This window comes from Dryobates pubescens, chromosome 14 (genome assembly GCF_014839835.1).
Source record: "Dryobates pubescens isolate bDryPub1 chromosome 14, bDryPub1.pri, whole genome shotgun sequence".
Taxonomy (NCBI): Eukaryota; Metazoa; Chordata; class Aves; order Piciformes; family Picidae; genus Dryobates; species Dryobates pubescens.
Genome location: NC_071625.1, coordinates 10,248,062 through 10,274,657, shown reverse-complemented (window position 1 = coordinate 10,274,657; position 26,596 = coordinate 10,248,062). Strand labels below are relative to the sequence as shown.

Sequence of the window (26,596 nt, the reverse complement as noted above, 5' to 3'; positions counted from 1 at the left end):
CCTGAGGCAACCTACAAGCTGCTTCCAAAGGTGCTCAGGCCACCTTTGCTAGAATGCATGTAGTTTTAAATGCATGCATCAGATTTGTAATGGATTGGAGTGACTTATTTATTATAAATTAATTTTTTTGTAACTCTGATTTTTAAGTCTTTTGAAGGCTTCCTGCTTGACTGCATGTAAAACAGAAGTTGTCAGTACATAGCACACATGATATCCAAATATCACTGTAGCTAGGCTGGAGGTGGAGGGGTGGAGATGGAATTTATCACCCTCCCATTGGGATATTGCAGTGAAGGTTGGGGATGTAGCAGGGGAAAGGAAGGTCCCTCAGGGCAATTCTTTGTTAGGATGTAGGGAAGGTTAATAGCAGTGTGCCTCTTCAAGGTGAGCCAATTTTAAATTCATTTTTTTCCTGAGATCTTGGTCTTTGCTGTTTATTGTGCTGACAAACTAACAGTAGCACTGACATCTTTGTGCTGGAAAGAGATGGGGGTGTTAATCTATTTTTAATTTAAGGCAAAGTATTAAAGCTAATGTTAAGCAAAGTTATCTGTCCTTGCCATAAACAGATCTCAGTCTTACACACACTAGAGCAACAGATTGGACTTTGAGGACCAGGGAAGAATGGCTTTTGTTAAGTGAATATGTTCAGCCATCCCTACCAAATTCCAGCCAAATTTGGTTAAGTTATAAATCTTGAAGAGATCTTTGTGTATGCTCAGCCCTCTGTGCAACTTGCTCACACTTAATTGCTGAGCTTTCTGCAGATCATCTTTTCCTGGTGTCTTTGAGCCCATGGATCACACTGTAGGTTTACTTTAAGGGAAAAGCATTTTAAAAGATGCAGTCACAATGAGATCCAGAAGTGGAGTCACGTCCATCCATCTGTCATACACATCCCCACCCTACCTGCTGCACACAGAGCATACAGTAGAGATGTTGTCTACTGTAAAAAGTCTGTGTGCTTGTACTAAAAAGTCTATGTGCTTGTACCACCTGGGAAAGAAGGAGCTTCCTCCTGAAATAAATCCTGCTCCATCCCCCAGACAAAATCAGACTCCAGTATGAATTTCCCCATGGACTCCCTGTCTACCCTCCTTGCTCCCTACAGCCCCTTCCCTCACCATTAGTCCTTCAAGAGAAGGAACATTGAAAAGGAGGATAAAATCAAAGCTTTGAGGAACTGCTGAATAGGTGGTGGGTCCTTTATTGTAGATGAAATGAGGCTGCTGTTGGAATGATGGCAGAGAGTTTGTGGTAATGCACAGACACCATAGAAGCAGCCAGATTTCAAGTGTTGGATTTAGAAATTTTTGGCTACCAGGTCAGTATTTTTGCTTGTCAAGTCAAATAATTGCAGATACAAATCCAACTGGAGTTATAAAAGTATGACATGCAAATAACTTTGAAAAATTAAAAAGGTTCTGCAATGTCTAGGAGCAAAATATCTATGAATCTGAACACAAGGGAGCAAAAGACATAGCCAAGAAGAAGAGACAAATTAGCAAACTCACAGATCTCTTCACCTCATAGCAGGTTGTTCCCAGCACTGTGATCCCCAATACTTGTTTGAATTCTGTGTAAAAGAAGATGCATATCACCTCCCCCAGAAGCTAATGTGCAGCCTGCTGTGCCATTGACAATGTTTTAATCCTTTGATCCCCATCTGACTTTAATATTTTCCTTTTATCTCTCTTTTTTTTTTTTTTCCCATTTCACCTTATCACTTCCAATTATTTGTTAACCCAGGACAACACATCTGTTCTGCAGCAGAAGGGCTAAAACTCATTTGTTACAAGTGCTCTGATGAATAAAGACATGTTTACATAACAAACTAAATGTTTTCTCCACTCTTACAGAATTTTTATGTTGCCTGTATTTGGACACAAGCACTGGCTTCCCCACTCCGTCTTGTTTCAGCATGGGTGACAGGAACTAGCATGATTTACTATTTCCCAATATATTCATTGTAATCTAAAAATATTTTGGTAGATCTTTACCCCTGTCTAACACCACAGCGTTCTTGGTCATACAGCTATCAACTTCTTTGACTCATACTTGGTTGAAAGAAATCTTAGTCAGCTCTCTCACTCTGTATAAACAAAATGGAGCTGTTTAGCAAAACAGAGGCTGCTGTCTCTAGGTGCCGTGGGGAGTGGTGGATATTGCTTTAGATAGTGCCTCGTCAGGATTACCACACTCCATCGAGCGCAGTTCCAGCAGAGGCAGTGGCCCGAGGCAGGGCTTGGTCAGAGGAGCACACAGTGCTGTCAGTGAAGGCCAGCGCCTGTCCTTAAGGTCTCAAAAGGCACAGGATGGGCTTTGAGAATGCATTTCTACTCATAAAGGCAGCCTTCTTACACATAAATCTAACACCCTCCTGCAAAGGGGAATCTGTGCAGCACTGCTCTTTTACAGACTGTAGCCGTTACTGCATTTTATCCAACATCTTCTCCCTGTGGCAGACTCCTGGTGAGCTATGAGCAGAGATACCAGATCTGATTCCTGGACTTGACTTTAGACAGTGAGGATGCACAAGCTGCTCAGATGAGGGCATGTCTGGATAATGCTGCTGCATTTAGGAGTTTTCCAGATGTGGCAGAGAGTTGTTTCCCATCTGAAGGAGAAGCTCAGGTGGACAGGCAATGGATTGGAAGTCCTGGATGATAAATTAGATACCCACCTAAGTCCTGTTTGGACCATGCAAAGCATTCAGTCTAATGAAAACCAAAACAAGAAGTTTCCAGGTACATTAGGTTCACAAATTAATACCCAGGAAATGTTCTGAGGGGAAAACTTATTGAGGGTCATGGTTTCATCCTTTCATATGTAGCCCAGGTCAGGCTGTACTGGAAGGTTAATGAAAAAAACCCAAACAACAAACCAAACAAAAAGCCTTTCTCAATATTCAGAATATAAGGAGATGATAGTGGGTGAGACTGAATCTCTGCAGCCCCATAGGAGAAAAGATTCCACAGGCTCAGCTTTAAAGCTGCTGTTCTCATCAGAATCAGAAATCTGAATGTTCCTCAAGCTCGTGCAGTCAGAAGGAATAGCTGTGCACTTGAACCATGCCACACATTGAGCACCTGTCTATAGATTTCTGGAGCTAAGGCCTTATTTTTAAAAGCCATGTTTACAGCCAGCCTGCTAGAAAAAAAAAAGACCTTCTGAACATTAATCCTCTTAATCCTTGCATTTTCTGCATTCATTATTGTCATGGGTTGAGTTAAATCTACTGCTTATATTCAATACCACACTGCCATCCTGCCAGCTTCAAAATGAAAGCGCTGGCTGGAGCAAAGTATCTTGGGGCTTGAAGTTCAGATTATAACATGAGAGGGTCCCTGTTCCAGTTGCTGCTTCTGGTTTCCAGTTTTGGGGTGTTTGCTCTTTTCCACTGGGCTGTCTGCTGCGTGCTGGGTTGGGGGGAACTGTGCCTATCACTGGCTTCTGCTGATGCTTCTGCATTTTGCTGCACTTTTCTGCAAATAGGCTAAGGTGATGGTGCATTGTCCAGTAAAACTCTTTATCTCAAGCCAGAGAGGGGTTTTTTGTGTTACTTTCCTTCCTGTGTGTATGGGGGAGAAGGTCTCATGAGAGTGGGCTGTGTTAACCCAGGGCGATTATTAAACAGCACTGTTGCAGAAAATTATACTGGCAGTTAAACATGCCATGGGTAGTACAGCCCCAACAATCAAACAAGACCAGTGCTTAAAAAGAACTTGTACTGTAGATGGTCAGAAATAAAAGAAGATTGTGGCTTACAAGAAATATACAAACCCTCTTCCTGTTAATCTGTTCCACATTTGATGACTGAGCATGAATTACAGTTGAAAAATATCCCGGGGGATCGCTTAATACACTGCTTAATACAACCATCCACCCCCTGCAAAGTACAACCTCATGCAGTCTTGCTTCATTAGGAGTTTCTCTGCAGCTCCAATGTCCCAGCTCAGTTTCACCTCCTGCAAACAGGTCTGAGCATGAAGAAATGGCTTCTGTGGCCAGAACTGTGCAGAAGTATGTAACTCTGTACAAGCATAATTGCACAAACTGAGCTAATGGAAAAAACATACTTTGTCTGGCTACCTTCTAGGCATGGCTGGAATTACCCCTTCTGCAATCTGAATGGATGATGTGGTCTTCTATCTCTGGCTTTACTTTGGCATATTTTCCTTTGCTTAACCCTTAGTTTACGATGTTACAGCTGCATAAAGTTTTGCTCAAACTCAAAAGGTTTATCACTTCTCTCTTTCAGTGACAATTCTCCTGTCATGAAATGTTTTATTTCCACTAGACTTTGCCCACCAACAGAGACATTATGCTATCCTTTATCCTCAGTTTATGCTGAGTTTATTCTTCTTTCTAAGAAGAATAAATTATGAGTGATAATAAAACATTATGCTATCCTTTATCCTCAGTATCTTCAATCTGAAAAGTCATCAGACCAAAGGCTTCTATAGATCCCTTGCCAAAAATTAACCCTTCCCTCCTGAGCTCTGTTAATGACAGTATACAAGGCTACAAGCAGCTATGAAATAGCACAGCTTTATGAATCTACACTGGTAAGATCCACCTCCCTGAAAGTATCTTCCCTGGGGAGCTTGGGATGGAAGAGAAATAGCCACAAACTGTAGTTGTAGGTAAAGGTGTGTGGGGAGATGTAGCATGGATATGTGACGAACCACAGAGATCATAAACTAAAGTTCAGTTCTCCCTGACCAGCACGGAAAGGCTCTGCATGGGCTGAGGATTTCCTCTAAGACAGCACAAACTTGGTGAGATAGGTTAAAGCTTTATCACTTGTGCCATTACACAGGGCACTCCAGATCCTGGATAAGGCCAGAAAAGAGCTGAGCAGTACCAGCATTGGGCAAGATCCTGCTTCTTGGCTTGAGGGCTAACACCACAGTTGCTTTATCTACTTTCCATATCACTAAAACATTGCTTTCTACACCTCCTATCCTTCTCCTTCTACTGGTTTTCTTGCCTAAAGCCAACCCTGTGCACAACGCGAGTTGTTCATGCAGTGTCCATAATTCAAGACCAGCAGGTTGGTCACCATTACTGTAATGTCTGGATATTCATCTTCCTGAAAACAAAGTTATATTCTGGAGAGAACATAAATATTTCAGCCTTTGTGGGGGTCAGGCAAATTGGTTGATCTTTTTTCAGAAGGAGAAAGCAACAAGTTAATTCTTATTGGAGTAAAAAAAGCTACTTCAAGTGACTGAAGAACTCAAGTGAAGCCCATAGAAGATCTGTCATGAAAGAAAGCTGCAAGCCCAGCTGCAACATGGATTAGAGCCTTCCAAGTGCTAGACTGAGCAGGTATTGATCATGATGACAGCTGCTCCTACACTGAAATGCATTCAGTTCTGGGGGGAAAACTGAGAGCTGAGTGGCCTGCTCAGTTTTGGGTGCTGAAGAGAGGAACTGCTGGGGGGGGTGCTGCACAAATGATCTCTGGCTTGTGTTTTATATATAACTATTCAAGACTTCTAAAAACCACTCCAGTTTGTTTGCAAGGCTTGGTTTATATTCCTGTTTGCAATTTATCTTCTGCTTTTGATTCCTCACATCTGTGTCCTTTTTCCAGACCCCCCTGCATGGTTTTATTCACGAAAGCTTAAAGGGTTTTGTTTTTGTTCTAACATTTTTGCCTTCTAAATTGTTTTTATTATGATGTACACCACACTGAGTGCTCTGGTAGCCTGCAAGGGATGTTTTCTAAGAAGAATAAATTATGAGTGTTAATAAAACAAAGCTCAGAGCTTTTGAACATTTGGTTTCAACGTAGAAGGGCTCTCTTTCATGAGAGAATCGTGTTGAGGGAGGATTTATTTCTAGGGGGACTTTTTCCCCTTATTAAGATCTAACAAAGCATTATTTTACTTGAAGGCCTTTTGATTTTTTGCTTGCCCAATCTGTCATGGTTATTGCAAAGCTCTCATTTCCATGCAATGTATCTATATGCATGTGAAAAGTAGACTGTACAGGGTTTGCATTTAAGTGGGGGAAGGGAGGTTTTGGGGGGGGAGGGTTTTGAACTTCTTTTGTGAAGAGGGATTAAGGTAAGGATAAGGAAATCAGGGGAAAAGTAGTTCTTTAAAATAAATTCAGATCTCCCCTCTGTAAACACATGCCAATCAAATACACAAATTATGGCAAATTGGTTGGCTGTGTTCATAACTGGGTTAGTGCTAAAAAACAAGAGCACTATATGCATGAGTTACAACATTTATTTGGACCTTCTTGAAAAGTCTTCCTTTCAGTAGGCTCAATCCTGCAACACAAGCAATTTAGCTCTCATGAGTAGGCCCATTGACTAAAAGCAGGGCCTGGATTTACAGGGTCACCTAAACCAACACCAGAGTTTTGAATGCCACATTTTCCCATAAGTCACTTCCCATTATACCTTTTGCCACCTGGACTCCATCTCCTTAAATCTGCTTTATTGGTCCCATATGCCTTTATTCAGTGAAGTGCTCAAGCTTTGATGGAATGGAAGGGACATAAACAAGCACCAAACAGCTTTCCTGAACCAGTGCTGCAGCCATGCTCCCAATTAATGTCTCCTTTAATATAGCTGTGTCCCCATACTGCACACAGGGAACAGCCTCCCCCTTGTAGTTCCCAAACAAGTTGGCTTTCTCTTCCAAACCCACTCGCAAAATCCTCTGCATCCTCATGGCCTCCAGCTTGCAGCTTTGCTTCATTGCCCTTTACTTGATGGATACACCTTTTATTAAGTACCATTGAGTGTTAGACACCACCAGATGCTTAAACCCCCATGGAGTTTGCTCCCCACTAGTTTCTACAAGCAGGGTCTCAGCTGCAGCCCAGCACATTGAGGTCCAGCAGCATTCAGCTGGCTCCACAGCCTCCTCCTTGTACAACCTCTGTCCCTCACTTGGCCCACAGGGTATTTAAGTCCCCACCAAAAAAGCATAACCCCCTTTTTTTTTCTTTCCCTTGCTGATTTTGGTTGGATTTGGTCTCTAGCTGTTTAGCAAAATCAGCCTCTGGGTTGATGCACAGGAATCTCCTGAAGTGGAACGGGAGGCAGACAGGAGCACTGCATGCAGCAGTACTGAATTAGCTATTCATGGAATCATTCTGTCATGATGAAAGAGACCATGGCAGCTCCATATATCCTTTCCACAGTCTATCTGCATGCACCTTCTCCTTTGTGTTCATATTTTACACTACAAAAATATGAGAAAATGCCTCACCACAGATTTCCTGAAAACCAGGGCATTTTTTGCACCTGGACAGATTTTTAGCAGCATCTAAGCATATTTCAAAGTTGCTGTATGTTAGCTGTACCCTTCAAGTTAAAGACAAACAGTTTGATTACCACATACTCCAGATCAAGAAGTGGAGGACCGGAACCTTACATTTTGCAATGTTTCTCCTCTCAAACTCAAGTGAAAACATCTGATGGCTTTTGTGGGTGCTTGCATTTCTCAGTAACATGAATCAAGGTAAAAGCTTCTTGATTAGTTCTTTTTATCACTTTCCAGCTATGGTACAAACCCAGGAATCTACTTCAGACACTAATGGGGCTGGATTGGCAGCAATGAGGAGCTCTGAGCTCCTTGTAACTGCCGTCGTGAACACACACACACACTCCACCAGCCCTCCGTGGGTTTCCTTCCTCGCCTTCTGTGTCACTAAGGGATTTATGGCTGTGTTTTAACCACATGTCTATTAGGCTTTCAAGATTTACAGTAGCAAATTTGGAGGCTTATCTGTGACAGAATTTTCCCATGACAGGCCATAACTCACAAGTGCTTGCATATTTAATTAGCTGTATGGTGAGATGAAATACTACAGAAGGGTGGCCTAAACAAAGCAGGCAAATCAGTGGCACCCTATAAATTCCTAGGAGGGTGAAGAGTAAGCAAGACCTGAGGCATGAGATTCAGAGTTCTTAACAGCCCCATGCTGCTCACAAGCAGCAGCAGTAGCAAGTAAGTGTATAGGAATGCCAAGAAATGGATGTTTATTTGTATGTCTAAAGGTTTTGCTTTAGTTCTTGCAGGATCTCTTACCGTCAATGCTACTTTTGTTGATTTGGTTTCAACCAGACTCCCTCATTTCCCAGCAGAGACAAGGACCTGTACAGTGAATTTAAGCTGGTGATCACTTGGACTTGTTTAGCCACCTTTCACTAAATAAAGGGTTTAAAAGCTATTTCTCCATGTGGGTATTTTCTAAAATTCTTTAGTTTGGGACTTTCTGTTTTGTTGTGGGTTGGTTGGGGTTTTGGCTTTGTTTGGTTGGTGGGGTTTTTTGGGGGGGAATGAGGGATATGTTTGGGGGGTTTTTTGCAGTTCAAAGGCACAGGACAGGGCTGTGCAAGGCTGGAACAGAGAGGCATGGGCTTGTGAGAGGATACCAAGAGGCCTGGGGCAGCTGAGATCTGAACACATACATTTTCTTCATATGCCATGTCTTGTCTCTTGGCACGGTGTTTCTTGACAGCTCTTGACTGCTTTTGTGACATGCATGTCACGGAATGGGACAGCACAGAAAGGAGGTCTTAGAAGGTCTAAGCAATATGATTTCCTGCACTTTCTCAAGTCTTTCTCAAGCTTATTACTTCTCTGCCAATGAAAGCTCAAATCCAGCTACAGTGTTGTCAGCTCCTCCTTCTCAATTTTTTGACATGTGCCCAGAGCACAATCTTCCTCCACATTTCAAATATCAAACCTTTCATTAGGGCTTTCAGCATTCCCAGTTTAAGCTGTTGTAACCCCTTCTACAACATATCTGTGTAGCCAAATGAGCATATGCAACTCAGACACCACAGCAACTTGCCAAGTTGTGTTCAGCTGAGTTTCTTGCTTCCATTTGGAGTTTGCTATTAGGGATCACAATAATGAAATAAATATATTTCAGACTTTCTTAATTAGAGTTGTTGAGCTGGCCCAGAGAGCTCCAGAAATCTCTCTGTCATGGCCTAATTTCAGGCTAGATTTCTTTGGTTCATGTGTAAAGTTTAATCATTCCATTCCTCCAGGTTTGTTACCCTTAGTACCACTGTTGATATTCTTAATCACCTTTTTGGCTCAAAAGGTGAAAAACCATCAAGGCTCAGCCTACTGTGCATCTGATGATAACCCTACCTGTAAATCTATTACTTCAGAGGAGGAGAAGCATTTAGTAGAACAAATACAGAGAAGCTTAACCCAAATCACAGAATCAATAAGGTTGGAAGAGACCTCAAAGATCATCAAGTCCAACCTGTCACCCAACACCTCATGGCTACTAAACCATGGCACCAAGTGCCACGTCCAGTCCCCTCTTGAACACCTCCAGGGATGGTGACTCCACCACCTCCCTGGGCAGCACATTCCAATGGCTAACAACTCTCTCTGTGAAGAACTTTCTCCTCACCTCCAGCCTAAACCTCCCCTGGTGCAGCTTGAGACTGTGTCCTCTTGTTCAGGCGCTCATTGCCTGGGAGAAGAGACCAACCCCCACCTGGCTACAACTTCCCTTCAGGTAGTTGTAGACAGCAATAAGGTCTCCCCTGAGTCTCCTCTTCTCCAGGCTAAATATTCCCAGCTCCCTCAGCCAGTGATAACACCCAACCTTCTTCCATATTCTCTTCTTACCCACTGACAGTCATTTTCATATAATTCTTAGTGTAAAAACACCTTGGTGCAAATCTCACATTTACCTTCTACAAAGTGCTCATAGCACTTCCAGAAAACATGTAACTACTACCAAAGTAAAATGTTTGCTGCTCTAACCACCAGTCCTAACAATTCTTCCAGGGGACCACTATGAATTTCAAAAGTAAAATTAATCTCAAAATAATACTTTAAAAGACAACTTTTCAAGGGGCATGTCTACATTTTAAAGGATTTACAGAGTATAAGCAGATATTGTTTCCTTCTCAAGTTATCTGCAAGATGCTCAGGAATTCTTGAAGCAGAACAGAAAGCCAACATGGCAGAAACAAAATGAGAAACTAATGTTAAAGACTTAATTATTGAAGCACATACCCTCCAGCAGAGTTTCATCCCTCTATTAATTCAGCTCATTCTTTACCACAGGTAAAAGCAGCAGAATCAGTATGGAGCTGGGAAAGTAAGAGAAGCAATAACATAACTTGCAAAGGGCTCCAAGAAGGTGTTGCCTCTCTCTTGCAAAGCAACAGTCTTCTCTCTCTGATCCCTTATGCTTTTGCCATTCATTTAAGGTTGGAAGTAAGACGAAATTGTTAAATCAGAGGCTGGGGAGTAAGCCAGCCTTCCAAGCCCAGGCCATGAAAGGCCTCCTCTGTCTACTGCAGACAGCAGATCTGAGACAGCCTTTCAGGCCTGTCTTTATCAGTCAAATCTCCTCTTGCACTCTGGAGGAGGCCCCTGGAGAGGCTTCAGCCCCCCTTGTTGTGCTGGCACTCGGGGGCTCAGCAGTGTGCACCCCAGCCAGCCGGACCTTCAGGCTGCCAAATGTTCCCTTCACACAGCCAGTTGGCTCTCAAGCAGCACCAGTCTCCCTTTCTCTGCTTGCAGGACTTCTTTCTTACGCCAGTTTCAATGTATGGAAAAATAAGATACCTGTCAGGAGAAGAAATTAAGCTCCTTTCAGTTTTATTACATTCCTTCCATTTTATGGATAGGCTGTTTCTTTCTCATTTGTTTTGCAAAAGACATTATTATAATAACAATTAAAGGTGGAAAGAGTTTGCTTTTGATTCCTTTGGAAGAATTGCCTTAGAGAGAATGTGTCTGAAGCAGAAGAGATCAGTACTAGATTTACTAACATGCCACAGGCTCGGTGAGAGAAGGGGGGAGTAATCCCTCTAAAAGGCCTGTTTGTTATAAAACCCACCACAACTAATCAATGTACCCCAAATGACCAAAGGCAGCAATGGAGCAAACCCTTAATGTGAACCAGACCAAAGAACACGAAACAATTGACTTGAAGAGTGAAGTAGTGATTTGGCAAATGTTCTGACTCTCCTTGCCATGGGATTTCCAGACAGTCATGGTGAAAGTAAGTAAACACGCCTCATCAGAAACAACATTAGCCACAGGCACAGCAGTAAGGCACAGCTGGGCCCTTCATTCAGCAAAGCAACTCCTTCCTTTACCTGATACTAAATCTTACCCTCTGCATGGTGCCACAAAGCAACTGCGATATCAGAAATTCACTTCCATAAAAATACTTCTGAGCTGGAGCTGCAACAACTGTGTGGCTAAGTTCACACTTCCATGATAAAACTGAGAGGTTCCCTGGACAAATCCAAACCCATTATGAATGTCTGAGGAAACAGTTTGGGAGCTGGCACTTTCTGCACCCCAGCCCATTCCCGTGCTTTATCCATTACAGAAAGAAACCCTGCATTCCAGTGATAGGGTTACCCAGGCCTTTGTAGGGAGGTTTAAGCCCAATCGATTTCCTCCCCTGGAAAATAAGAGTAAGAGAGTTAAAATATGTAAAGGGTTTTAAAGATTCAGAGGGAAAATGATAATTGCTATTTTCCATGTAGCAACTGAATCTTGACTTTTTTGTTTATATTTCATTGAAGGAACCCCTCCCATCCCTGGGGAGCACAGGCTGTGCAGAATGAAGAGAAGCAGAAAAAAGAGTTGTCTTGTTTTGTCAAGGAATACAATACATAAAATCACTTTATAAATCTTTGGCTTCAGAGCTACTACTCCAGGGCTCCTTCAACGTCTTCAAACTCAGATGATCTCCTAACGCCCCTCCCTTCTCTCTGACTATCTGCAAAGAGCTGTGAGATTTTTTTGATGACACCAATTTGGGGGAAATTTGAGACAAGGCCCTAGACTGGAAATCAACAGCAATAATTGTATACAAAGGTTTAGATTTTTGGATAAAAGACTCAGGGCCCATGGGGATCATTCTTGCATTAAAGTCAGTATGTTATTCCAAAATTTGACATCTCCAACATGCTAGAGAGCTTTCCAGAAAACAAGACCATTGCTCAAAGTGTGACAGGGGTTTCTCACTGTTGCAACATCATCTCCAGCAGGCATTAACACTAAGCTGTAAACACTGAACACTAGGGTTTGATGCAGCTCCAGGAAAGTGCTTTGGTAAGCTTCGGAGAGGATGTGCTAAATTTGGAACATTGTCCAAAGAGAAAGCCAATTATTTTCACCAGAAGCCCATCTAATGTTTTGCAATGACCTTAAAGCAGGCAGATATAACAAGGGATGGCAAGGAGCCACTAACATGGATTATATTCCATCCCAGCTCCAAAGCCACTTGTCAAATAGAAGCTGCAGTCAAATACTGAGAAGGCACATGGTGCTCAATATGTAGAACAAGGCTGAAGGGAGCTCACAGTATGGCTGAAGGATAACCTCCTGCCTTCTGCAGAAGGAGCTCCTGGTTGGATAAATGTTTCTCTTCTACTGATCAAGACAGTGACCAGTTCTGTGTTGCAGAAGACAGCAACAGAGGCCAACATTTCTCCTGCACTTTCTAGTATACCCATATCTCTGTAACAACCAGCGTTAGCATTCTCCTAGAAGTATCAGCATGGTCATTTAAATGCAAAATGCAATACCCCAAATGTACTCCAAGTCACTTAAACTAGGGTAGATTCCCACTCCCAATGGAGTATGTCCTCTGGCAAGACACTGATTCATGACTCTGCTGCTCTGACACCAGTGTGACCTGTTTACTCAGGTGCTTTCTGCCCAGATCCTGGTGCTGTAGACCCTTGTTTCAAACTACATCATCCACAGCAACAAGCAGATAGTCTTACAGTACCTTGCTCCATCTGCTTCCCTTCATCAACACCACACTGTAAAACAAGTCAGGGAGGTATTACAGATCAGAAATATCAAGCCAACCTTCTCCTAGACAGATGCATTTTGCAAGGCTAGCTGCTGCCAAGAAGAAAGCGGCACAGTACCACACCTTTGTTGTTTGTACACTGCAGAGCTGTGCACTGGGTTTGCAGGACCAGCTGAACTTCCAGGAACTGCCAGTGATATCCAAAGCAACACAGAGCAGCCCAACACAGTCACTGCATACAAATTCTTGACTTATTTATGAAGAGCTGTTCTAAGGACAAGGTGATCGAAAGATACCCCTGCAGTAGTGTCCAAGCAGTTTCCAAAATATTCCTTTGAGGTAAAGGCAGCACTATCACAGTTTTCAGATGACATATTAACAAACTCTTTCCACCAATTTAAAAAGCCTTTCTTAAGACTTCAAGAATCACAGTGTCTAGAATCCACAGCTCTATACAGCACTACTACTACAGATGCAGTAGGCACTACTAGAGACTTGCTGTACTGGACTCAGCAGTTCTCCTAATCAGAGCTGTGCATCTCAGGCTGGGTGCTGAACAGTGAAATATGACCTTCTTAAATACCTGGATTACCTTCTTAAATGTCTGGACATTAGGAAAAAAAGAGTGGTCAGACATTGGAACAGGCTGGATGTGTTTAAAGGTCATTTAGATGTCATGCTTGGAGATGTGGTTTAGGGGTGAGTACTTGTAGAGTAGGGTTATCAGTTGAACTTGATGATCCCAAGGTTCTTTTCCAAATTGGATGATTCTGTGACTCTCCTTCTTGTTGTTGTTCTCTCAGATGTTCCTTTGTCCTTATTCTTTGTTAGCAGTTCCCTGTTCCAGTCCTTCATGCATTTTCTTAGTTCCTCACTCCCTGGGATAGCTTAACTTTGTTTCCCATTTGACTCGTGTTTAAACACCCCCAGAGTTCACTGGAACTGCTGGGGCTGAAGCATTCATTCCCTTCTGCAGCCCCTGCCCTGGAGACAGCAATTGTGTGAGCTGCTTCAGCAGGGTATCAAAGTGGCAACTCTCACAGAAATTCATAGGTCTTTGATAACTCCATGCTGGAGTCTCTTCTGGAAATTGGGCAAAGGCTTCTAAACCACATGGATGCTTTGGCCAATTCTACCTCTCATGTCCTCTGAAAACTGCAAGTCTTTTCATTATTTCAGGCAGACGTTAGAGGATGATTCAAGGAGCAGATACATGTAGTTGCCAGCCATTGAGTTGAAGAAGTCCAAGAGATGATAAAGTGGAGCAGAACTGAGAGTTATCCAAAGCTTGTAGCTCGCACTTATCTCCCCTGGGAACACACACAACACACACTGAGCAACAGATTCCAAAATATTAAGAAATAAGCTAGCATGTAAGAAAAATAAGGATCTCCTGTTGAATTAAGGAGTTAGGTCATTAATGCTTGTTCACATTACATTACTCACACTTGAGAGACAAATAACTATCTGTTGCCTCACTAACCCACATATTTATTTGCACAAATATTTCCCAAGAAGTAGAGAGAGAGGACCATTTCAACAGAAAAGTTCTACATTGTGGTCTTATCATAACAAACCACTTCACAGTATGCTGATGTGTATCATGTACAAGCATCCATTGTGAAGAGCTATTAAGTGCATCTCATTTTACAGTGCTGATGTGTTTGTTCATTCACAGAGGTCACTGGCTCACAATAGGGCCTCTCACTTCCATATGTCTTACTGAGGTTGTGCTGTATTTCAGAATCAAACCTTGGTAAGATCATTATTAACACAGGGCATGATTGGTGCTGTATAAAGTCAATATAGAGAGAAATCCTGGAATCATTCAGAACAAATTTTACATTAAAATCTAAAGTCTCTGACTGGAAATGATATAGTACATGATTAACTCAGCTTCACATGCCTAGGACATTTCACAGTAGGCTTACCTGTTAAAAACAAAACAAAACAAACAACTCACAAAACTAGTAACAAACAAACAAACAATCTTAAACAAATTTATTTCTCTGGGCTGAAAATGCTGTTCAGCTGCCTGTTCACAGGCCAGCTTGTAAACACAGTGGTGAGCACCAGCTGTGCGTGAAGGTGAATTAGTGCTTACACTTTGATCAAACCACAGTGACTGCCACTGAACTGCCAGCGTGACCCTCAGCCTAGCCACTTGACCCACGCCAGGCACTGGGGCTGCCCCTCTCCCCACTTGGCTCCACCATGCTGGGGCTGTGCTGGGCTGCCAAGGGCTGAACACCATTCCTCTGGACATTAGAAAATATGCCAAGAAGGTCAACAGCGTCCTGGCTTGTATCAGAAATAGCATGGCCAGTGGAACCAGGGAAGTGATCTTATTACCCCTGTAACAGGCACTGGTGAGGCTGTTCCTTGTGTACACTGTTAAGTTTTGGGCCTCTCCACTACAAGGGCATTGAGGTGATGCAGCGTGTCCAGAAAAGGGAAACAAAGCTGGTGAGGTGTCTTGAACACAAGTCCAGTGAGGGGTTGCTCAGCCTGGAGGAGGCTGAGGGGAAACCTCATCACTGTCTAAAACTCCCTGAAAGGAAGTTGTAGTGAGATGGGGGCCAGCTTCATCTCCCAGGTAGTAAGTGATGGGATGAGAGGACACGGACTTAAGTTGCACCAGGGGAGGTTTAACTTGGATATTAGGAAAATTTTTTCAGGGAAAGGGTCGTTGGGCACTGAACAGGCTGCCCAGGAAACTGGTGGAGTCACCATTCCTGGAGGTGTTTAAGACATCTGGATGAGGTGCTTAGGGACATGGTTTAACAGCTGTGTACAGGGACATGTTAGGTTATGGTTGGACTCAATGATCTTAAGGTCTTTCCCAACCAGGTGATTCTATGATTTGTCTCCAATGAAACTGTTGAACTTCAAAACAAACAAAAAACCCCACCTGTTTTCAGCTGCTCTCTCTACACTATTTTCTTTGCAGGTTTTCATATCTCCTCAACAACCAACTCCTTGAAGGTCTTTATCAGTTCTCCTACAATGTAATCGAATTTCTTTCTTCCATGAAAAGATGCATGCACAAAAAAAAGCTTAATCCTCTCACTCCTACTCCGTGTCCTGTCCTAGCTAAGTGCTGAGTGTTTTATTAAGCACCTGCAAGATTTTCAGTCCTGTAATAACAAGTATGTATTTAAAAAAAAAAATCTAAGCCATAAAAAGCAAGCAACTGAAACATCCAGTATTTTGAAATTACTCAAATAGTTGAATACAAACACATTAATTCCAACATTTTAAGATGACTGCATCCTTTGATAAAAGCATTTGAGACAGAGAAACATTTTTTATACATGCTGCTCCAAACACAAGAAAGATGCTTGCTCAGACTCTGAAACGGTGAGATGTCCATTAGGGACAAGGAACATCCATGCCTTGTCTTGACAGAGGAGAAATAAGCTGTCACAGCCTGCTGGCCACCAAACTGGGAAATGGGATTCCTGTTAAGTGAATGTTAACTTTTGCAATAGTCTCAAGTTGCTGGTTGTACAACCAGTTGTTTTTTCCCTTACTACCCCTTGCAAGATGGGAGGAGCAGCTTGCTTTCATGCACTTCATTTTCCCTCAGGTTTAGTATTTCACACTCATTCCTACTGAATTTTAGCTTGCTGCTTCTGGATCACCTGTGCAACCAAACTTATTATCCTGACTACTGAGCACATCTACCAGGTTTGTGAGCACTGTTCATTGCACTACCTGCAGACCTCAAACTTACTTTGGATTCCACCAAACACAGTAATGGATACTCTGAATCATGACCATGGCACAACCTCAAAAACAAATAACCCTTTTTTATTTCCCCTCCTCCCCCCTCTGGTTTCCAAGTGTCTTCATCATATTTCCTTAGCATATATTCAACAGCTCACTTAGTTATACAGCCCAATCCACGATGGCAGAATCACTGTATTACAGCTACACCTCATTTCTGTGCTTGTCTCACAGAACAATACATTTCTCCTCAGCATAATAGTATAAATCCACATCTCCAAAAGCAGAAATTACCCATGACCTCATTTTTAAAACATAAACCCATCTGCCTTTGCTCTCCCAAACAATGCCAGCTTTCACTGCTCATTAGCCCAGGTCTGCCACAAACACCTTTGGCACCATTGCCTCAGTGGAAAAACACCCAAAAATATTTCCATTGAGCTATTACTATAGCCTCCCAACAACAATTCACAGTTCATGGTACTAATGTAACAGCTCACTGGCTCAAGAGAGGTGCCAAGCACTCATGGTCAGCCCAAAACATGCTCAGGACCTCATTCTACCCAAGCTGTCTTCCTGCTCCTGTTGCACCTCTAGCTTATCTAAGCTGCAAAAGCTTGCAGTCATGGCTAAACAACAAGGTGAGCTTCACCTGATGTGAGGAGGTGCTGGCATGGAAGCAGCTGGGGAGAGGCTGCAATGCTACCCAAGCCTATCACGTCTGAATTCAGTCCTAACATACCTTAACGTGTGTCCCAAGTACAAAAATTAGAACAATTATTCATGCAGTACTAAAGGGACACAGTATTTGAGTAACAAAATACATGCATTACAAAACACCTGAGTCTATCATCTTTCCATCCTAGAGATAGTTTGTTATGACAAAAACTACAGGATTCAACAGCAGGTATATAATATAAAAGCATTTATTAACTTCCATGAAACAGAATATGGCTTTAAAAAAAGTCTTCTCAGGTCTGTGTTGAACTTTCTTCTTTTTGCCCTAAGGAGAAACAGTCTCTGAGAGGAATTTGGGAAAACTAAAACAAAACAAAACACCAAAACAAACAAACAAAAACCCCAAACAACAACAACAACAACAAAATTAACCCAAATACAACTACCTTCTAGAAAGCTAAATGTGAGGTGAACTCTGGGCAGCAGAACTCCACCAGTGCATGGAAATATAACCCCTGCCTCCACATACAAATAAAGAAAAATGCATAAAGTGGCAGAGATTGTTTAGCATCTAAACTTCTAAAAAGTTTTAAATAAAACATTTGCTGGGTGTAAATAGTAAACTGCATAAAACACAGCTAAAGAATTAAATGCATTCATCACTTAAAAGTCTCAGACATAATCTAGTAATGCATTTCTCCTGTGGATTCATGAGTGGATCACATAGAATGCTTCCAAAAACCCACCTCTCAGCAGGAGTAAATAGATATTTTTTCCATTTTTCTTTTCTTTTTTTTTGTTTTTTTTAAGCAAAGCCATCTTTCAAAAGTATGTTTTTATGTCAAGCCTGAAGAAAATGATCTGCCTCTCAAAATAAATTTGCAAGCTTTATTGAGTTTGTTAAAAGCCTGATTACAGGACCAAACATGCATTAAGCATTTTGCTAAAACTCCAAAAATGTCAGTGCAGAATTGTCATTGTGTTTGAAGGGTCACGTCCATAATAAATAGCCCCAGCTTAAAAGCAGCTTGGAATTTGTTTTGGAGAGTTTTAGTATCTGGAGAGAAAAAAAAAATAAAGGCAAAACGTTCTATGTACTGTTCTTAACATCCTGATGTTACACTGCAATGGTTACAGCAAGGAACAGGTCAACTGAAGACTGCAGCAAATCCGTCTTCTCGGGAGCTCTACGCTCGGTTATGCAATACCAGCCTGGAAACAGCGCTCCACCAGAGGTCTGGCAATTGGCTTCTTCTGATTAAAAGGTACTCTGCCTCGTAACATTCTTCACAGGATTAAAACATAATTGGTTCTGGCAGTGCACATGGTCAGCATGATGTGCAGGGGGTTGCCAGTGGACATGGGGCTCTTACATAAAGAGCTGCTTGCTTTGTTTAAAATGGAAGAAAGAGTGGGAGGTGTGTAGGACAGTGAAACACAAAATGACTCAGAATCATCAAACGTGTTTTTTCAATCAGATTATTTCAACAACTGCATCTGCAAATAGAAGGCTTAAGAACAGTGACAGAGCTTCTGAATTGCTAAGGCAATTGACATCTTCTTATTTCCATCAAAAAAGATAGAAGTTATGGTTATATACATCCTTCTAAGTATTCAGAGAACATTGCAAGGTAACTCCAGAGAAGCCACTGCTATCAGTCTGAAAGTGATGGGGAACGGATTGATCGCGCACTGGCTGGACTGTTAGAGAAAGCAAAGGGATCCTTTTCCTTTTCCTTATTATCATGTTTATGTTTATGCTTGTGCTTATGCTTGTGTTTCTTCTTCTTTTTCTTGTGCTCGTGGTGGTGGTGATGATGGTGGTCACTATGTTTTGAGGAGTTTGTTTCTTTACTATATACAGAGAGTGGAGCTGCAGAGACAGGATGCATGCTTATATCTCCTGAAGACTGTTCTTTACCTGAAAGAATGGATATATAGTGGGGGTAGTAAATGTTTATCCTGCATTGTTTTCAAGCACAAGAAATTCTGAAACATTAGATAAAAATCTACATTACCATTTAAACATGCAAACACAATCTGTTTTGATACTTGTACTGTTAGCTTTTTGATTTTTTGTTTTCAGAAAAGGCTCTGAACATGCCACTGAAGTTCCTGTACTGATGACAGTTTTCACAGAGGTAAAAAATGCAACAGCTTCAATAGCAGGGATTAAAAGGCAGTAGTCTAAGGATAACCTTGTTCATGAGGCTAAACAATGGAAGGTAGGAAGACTAATTCCTTTAGGCAGAAATTGAATCAACTTACATTGTGAGAACATGCTTTGAAGATACAGAAAAGTACCATCAGATTTCTGAAGGTAACTATACCTTTGAGTCTTAATTAACATGGATTTTTTTCACAGCTGCTATAAGTGTTTTGGTGGGGTTCCCCCCCCACACACCCCCTCTAGTTTTTGTTGAAAAAGAAAACCCTGTTAAATAACAAAACCTTTACATTGTATGATTTCTAATTTTTTCCCCAGTACATCTTTTTGTTTGACTGGCAGATTTTGGATCTTTTAAGGCAAGAATGATTTGTCTCTGGTAATGATTCCGGGAAGTCTGAAGAGCCAGCTCCCTGTAATATTACAAAGAAGCACAGAGAAAGATTTCCATGCAATCTTTACAGCCTTGTCCAAGAGATTAAGGACTCATTCAATCAAGCACATATACTGGAAAGTTTCTAGGCAGTGCGGCTGTTCTGGGTTTTGTTGGCTCTTAAACATGGCTGGAAAAAAACCATATTCTACATCTGCATGCAGTGTTTAGAAGTCAGAATAAAAACACAAAACATTTTTTCAGTGAGGATAATCAATAACTTCTTATGGGACATGGTGCAATCTCTATTGCCCAAAGTCTTAATCAGCAAAAGCCATGTCTTTCTAGCAGTACATTTAGGCTCAACTGCAAGATGTGAATATGGTTCAATACAAAACTCTGCTGATGTCAGAAGGGAGGCTAAAGTACAATAGCTTCCTACAGACAAAAAATCTCTAGTACACAAGTATTTTAAAAAATAAATTATTTAATCAAAACTATGCAGCAGTATGTTCATGTTATCAGTGCAAAGATTTATATAGAACTGATAATGACTTCACTTTTTAATGTATACAAAAGTACAGGTAGAAGGTATGCACACAAATTCAGACTTCCACTGGCTGACTTCAATGCCCAGTTACTACAATATTTTTTTACATTGTTACCTGCAAGAGTTTTCAGTGCAGACAGCACCCAAGTATACTGGAATTGATGTAAAAAGTTACAAGACTGCTTCACAATTTAACTATTTCTTAGGGAATTCCAAACTGTACCTAAGCCTTTCCTCATTACTCAAACTCATCGCTCTAAAGCATACAGCTTTTATACAAGAAAAACCTCCTTAGCAGCTGGAAGGATGCAAACCCAACCATTACACTGAAGGCAGAACAGAGGAAAAAGCAGTGTGTCTAACCCAGGCTAGTAGAAAAGGCATGGTTTCTATACCTCAGAAAACCAAAGCACACAGTATTTGACAGCATTAGAACAGCCCATAGTACTACAAGGTGAGCTGTGGCAGTGACACAAACACGGCTACCAGCAGTACAAGGTTGTGGCAAAAACTGACTGATTGGGGTTTGTCCATAAAAGATGTCTGAAGATTATCTAGGGTACAGATGCATTCTAACATGTTCTCAAGCCAAAGGCACATGATGCATTAAAATATACAAGGCAAACTGAAGTCAACTTAAAAGAAAACAAAAAACCCCACATATGACAGAAGCCTTTAGAACTTCACAGCTTCATTAGTTCCAAACTGCGGGTTACTTTTATATGGAAACTGAACCTGCAATTCTAGATGCTACTTTTGTAACAACCTCAAAACAAAGCTAAGTCTCTGAACTGTAAAAATCTTAACCCAGTATAGCTGGGTTAAGCACATGGGCTTAAGTCTGCCAGGATGATGTAGCAGCAGTGCCAAGTACCAGCAAAGACCAGGGATGTAATCAGATTGTCTTGACCCTGTGGCACTATCTGCCATTTTTACAAATGTCCTGCTCATTACTGAACTCCAGCTCTGCTAAGGCAACAGTCTGCAACATCACTTCTTTACTTACTTCAGGTGGGTTATTAAAAAAATTTGTTGTTTAAAGCAGTTAAACATCATTGACTGGAGCAAGTGAGGGAGCAAATACACAGCTGCTTAAGACAACAGGACTGACTGGGTGGTGACAAGCACCTAAAATCTGAAATAAGGCAGGAAGACTTCCAGGAAGGGGAGAAACAGGATCCAAGTGCAACTCAAGGACTACTGATGTTTAAGGAGACAGTCAACACTGATAACATGGCACGAATGTCAGCAAGAAATCAAAGATCATTACAAATTTTTACTGAGACAGACACATACACTTTCTTCATAAAGGTCAATGATAGCTACAATCTGTTGGGTTTTTAAATGCAAAAGTAAAAACTATCCAGAATGTTTCCTCCTACTGTTGGAAGAGTGCTTTGAAACACACTGATCCTGGCCAATGACTCAGAAAGGATGTACACAGACTACTGAACTTGGTTACTGTAAAATGAACAGACCTGTAAAAGCCCTACAAAAAATTCTGCAGATTTGTACCTGTAAAGTTCACCATTAACTTTTTCTTCATTTTAATTAACATCTGCTTAAAGGTCCATGCTAGGAACCTGCCAAACTAGGAAAGCAAGGATAAACAGGAATCGCTTTACAGAGCATTAGTATCCTCCTCATGTCAACAGGAGTAGCAGTACTGCTGCAAGGAGGCACTGAGCGTTCCCTCTTCCGGCAGGGAACCCACATCCTCTTAGCAGAGGGAGTGGAACTGGAAGCCTCAAATCACAGCAACATGCAGTAAGTGGAAGGTGAGGCTAGGAGCTCACTTCTGAAGTGGTTAGTAGCCTTCCTTGGAAAAAAAATGCACATACATGTGTCTATCCACTTGGATCTCCTGCTTGGGATGTGGAGATTCCTAGGCAATTATTGTCTTTGCAGTGTTCCAGCTAGATGGGTAAGTGTTTAAAATCAGGCAGGATCACCATCCCAGGGTAAAAAGATCAGAAACTTTGTGCATACCTTGTCACAGGGACTTATACAGACTTGTGTAGATATTGTGAGATACACTAAAACACAAAACCACAGATCTTGTAGTTCACTTTTGAAATGAAAGAGGGTTAGATCTTGATAACCTTTAAATTAACATTTTTTGTCACAATAAAAACAGCTGTCAGATAATCATAACATTCTGTCCATCAATTACCTGGGCTAAGTTTTTCTTTTTCTTTCTCCTTTTAAAGAATCACTGGTACATGAACATTGAACAATATTGCTAAGTAAACTGTTTCATTTGTTTTACTCTTTTTTTTTTTTATTGAGCCTTTAGAATTTGGGAACATGTAACCTGAGACTTTAAGATGCCAGCCAATTTCCTAAGACCTTCTATATAGTCTCTCCTGTACTTCTGGTTTTGTATAAAGAGGGTGGAACACCACAGCCTACAGTCTCTATTTTTCCCTCCTTAAAAAGTCAAGCAAAAATTCATTGTCAGTGATGTCCTCATATCCAAGAAGTATTCAGTTATCTGTTCATGTGTCGATGTTCCCATAACCCTTTCTGGCAGGGAACCACTAACTAAGGGCTGAACTTCGAGGTTCCGGTGCCCTTACAGCTAACTCAGGGCAGCTGCAGAGCACTGGGCTTTTTATACAGTTCAGACTGAATTCCTATTAACTACTGAATCCACACATGAAATGTGGTTATTTGCAACACAGACTCAAATCTACTGTTACAAATGCACTGTTTAAACATTAATGACTACTGTAGTTTCACTCTGTGCTTCACTGCAGTATGTGCTGAACCCAGTTTTGAATCATTCCAGAAACAATCCAATCCAGCTAAATCATTATTTTCTGAAACTGCAGACAGTAAATGTGATAAACAAGACCACAATCCAACCAGCAAGTATGAGTGTGGTCTAGACCTTCAAAGTTTTGTGAACTTTTTCCATTGTGATTATCCTGGAAAACAGCAAATGGATTTTTAGAATGGCCAAAGGATTTTTCTGATCTGAGCTGGAATGACCAAGATGTGTCCCAAATGTAATCAGAAAAAACACTGCCAGTGCCCAGAGAACATAGCTGTATTTGCTTTTGTTTTTCCCTTTGTAAAAATACAGATGAGAACTGGATACTGCTTTGGATCAACTAGCAAACTCCTGAAAATAGCTAAGAAAGTTCTGACTAAATGTTTAGTAGTTACGACCTGTCAAGCCATAACAATGTGCAACTTCACTGATAAATCATGAAGGGACAATCAGGCATTTCTTTTGAAAGCAGAATAGGCCAGTTAGTAACCACTGACACACATAGCTGAAAATTTTCAAGGTTAGTTTTGAAGTGTTACACTTTCAGATGAGTGAAATATTAAAGTGAAAGAAGCATTTCTTTATCTGGTTTCACTGAAGTCGACAACCCATGACAAGTCACCATAAAGTCGGAAATGAGAGTTTAAATCTACTTCTTACACAGAATCTGATCCTGAAATTTTTTTCACCTTGAGATAAGAGTAGGAAATGCTACCGCTTTTCTTCATGGTTTGGTAGCAAATGGAAATCTGTTCTAACACTACAAACGTGATTTTGCACAGGTTGAGAGGCTCAAAGGAAGTTACCATGTTTCCAGTCACACGAATAATCAACACAACAACATTCTTCAAAGAGTTCATAATGGATGTTTAGGTCAGTAACAACTCAGAATCTCTTAAAACTACCACAGTCCATAGTTCTATCATCATAGACAGGATGACTACAAAAGTGCTGTTATTATAGTACAAAACCCTGTAACACTGCCCCTGTACTCTGTCTCAACCCTAACCTTTCACATCCACCAGCAGAAGCATACAGAAAATAAAAAGGCTTTAAAATTGTTACTTTAAATATTTTCCTGGCTTTATGGTGATTACTTAAACTTGAACAAATCCAAGTTATCATTTGGTGTGATGTGAGGAGTGTGAAAAATTAAAAAAGGCCAACCCACAGATAGGGCAGGATCTGGACCCCGTATGACCCTCCTCCTGGCAGCTGCTGTTTGCAGGCTGTGTTTAGCTGATGACCTAACGTTTCATGTGACATATGGGGACACAACGCACAGCTGTGAGAGGAAAACTGAGTATGGACTAAGAGCTCACTGCCTTCCAAGTAAGAGTCACAGCACTGAGACAGATTTAAGCTCTTACAGATTCATTAACAAGATACTGAGACTTTCAGAACTCGCTGTCAGTCTGTTTCACAATAATCACTCACTGAAACTCAGCCATCCTCCATCATTGCTGGAAAAACTCAGAGGTCCTCAGGAAATAGTCCTTTGTAAACCAGAACACTCCTATGTGGGGACAGATTTGTTCATGTATGCTTATATTTTTCCTCCTATATGTTTCTTCTCAGAAATGTGTCATCTCCTAGAGATTGCATTGTCTTTATTTACTCGGTCTGAAATTCATACATCCCTGCTTCTCCAAAAAATTACATAAGAAATAGGTGAAATTTTAGAAGTGAAGTAGTGGAACTGTTTCTAACTGCACAAACCAAAGAAAATGAAATTCATCTGAAGTGTTTCAAAATAATGCTTTTCAAAGACTTATTATCTAAAATGAACTCTGTGGCAAAACCCAGCCATTTGCCTCATTTATTACCTAGGAACGAAAATGTATTCCAACGTGCTGAATGTCTAAATGGCAGAGGTGAGAAGGTCATCCAGCATACAAGTGAAACTTGAAGTAGCTTTTGTCTGGTCTAAGTCTACAAAAGCTGCAGTCAACTGGCTGTTACTCCACTCCTGATCAGACCTTACCCCTTTCTGAACTCTAGGGCAAATTTAATATGCAACAGTCCTGAAAGACAGAGCTGGCGTACTCAGGGTCCCATAAGTCCTATTTGTGAAGTATTTGGCAGAGTTATGTTTATGACTTGATATTCTGTACAGTGTGTAAATCCAGTTAAAGAAAAAAGAAGTTGCAAAATATCATGTAAGAGTTATAAATACTAATCCTCAGCAGACCAGCTTTGCACTCATGTGCCCTGGATGTGTCATTCTTTGCCGTAAGAGAAAATGTGATGGTTAACCATAACACTGAGGACAAAATGCAAAGTAGCTCTGAGAGCTATAAAGTAAAGGTTGTGGGGAATTAGGCTCCTAAAGCCATGAAAACAACCTATATGCAGCCTTCCCCTTTGCTGAAATGCTTTAGGCAAAAAGTTGCGAGTTTTGCTACTCTAGTTATCCAACAGCAAATCCATCCCGGTGGAGCTGGCTGCACAGGCACACGTCAGTAACCAAGGGCCATCTGGAATCCAGAAACTAGACCTCCTGGTGGTTTATGTCCCCATATGAACTTAATTTGTTTGCTGAGCAATGACAGCAGTTACCTTTTATAAAAACCAAAACAAACCCCCTTACTGGCTAGAGCATCTGCCAAGGAAGGAAAAGCGTTAAGTCCCAGGCCCCTAGGGGAGTATGAGCCTAGAGCTTCCATGCTCCCAGCCAGCACCAAAGCACCAGCCTCAGCTGGATACTGGGAGCAGGAACATCCACCAGCCCTTCTCTTAAACAGGGCCATTAAATTGTCAGGTCACAGGAAAAGCCGATGAGGTCACCTGTTAGCATAGCTAAGGACCTAGGGCACTCAAGACAGAACCAGCATTCCAGATCCTGCTGCTAACTAAGGTCTACTTGTGTTTTACATTAGGCAACCACTGGATAAAAACAGAAAAACAAGCAACAGGGTAATTACTGTGAATCCTACTTTTAAGGCTAAATACTTAACTTCTTACACATTGCAGTACTGCAACCCTGAAACCTTGTTTTGGATGTGTCCCAAAGACCTCTCAACATTTTTGTTACATAGTCACACTACCTGAGCTTAGCTCCACTGGCACATTCTGGAAGTAAAATTAACAAATGCAGTTAAAGCATTTTGAGAAGATGAGACTAAGCACTGAATTTCTTCACTAGTGACAGATAAGCAAAGAAGCTGGAAGTTCACCAATGAAATTCAACCTGCCTTAAGTTTTCTAAGAAACACTACTATTTAAGACATTTTGTAAAGTATTTCATGAAAAAAAAGATACAAAGAGAATTAGTGAGAGAGAAGAAATGCTTGAATGAAACCATTTGACTCATAGATGAAATCTTTTCAAACTTCGAAAACCCCTTCTAAGCATCTTTGAGGCTTCTGTGTTTTTCATCTTCTGATGTTAAGTTATAAAATAATTTCTAATCATAATCATTTATTTAAATAGCCTAAATAATACATATATTTTTAAGCCAATCTTTAAAATTATTATTTTTTAAATGACATCTATGGCAAAATTAGTTTCACCTGATTTCTTACGGAG

The 26,596-nt window shown here is 41.2% G+C and overlaps 1 protein-coding gene across 2 annotated transcripts in view; it reads right to left on the bottom strand.

Annotated features, from left to right (window-relative positions):
• Nucleotides 1-18,273: 18,273 nt before the first annotated feature.
• The window catches only part of TAF2 (TATA-box binding protein associated factor 2), a 51,336-nt gene continuing 43,013 nt past the window's right edge, over nucleotides 18,274-26,596 (bottom strand). For both annotated transcript variants that reach the window (XM_054167314.1, XM_054167315.1), the window contains one exon: nucleotides 18,274-19,123. In XM_054167314.1, coding sequence (XP_054023289.1) covers nucleotides 18,858-19,123 — 266 coding nt within the window. In that variant the 3' untranslated portion in view covers nucleotides 18,274-18,857. The remainder of the gene's footprint in view (nucleotides 19,124-26,596) is intronic.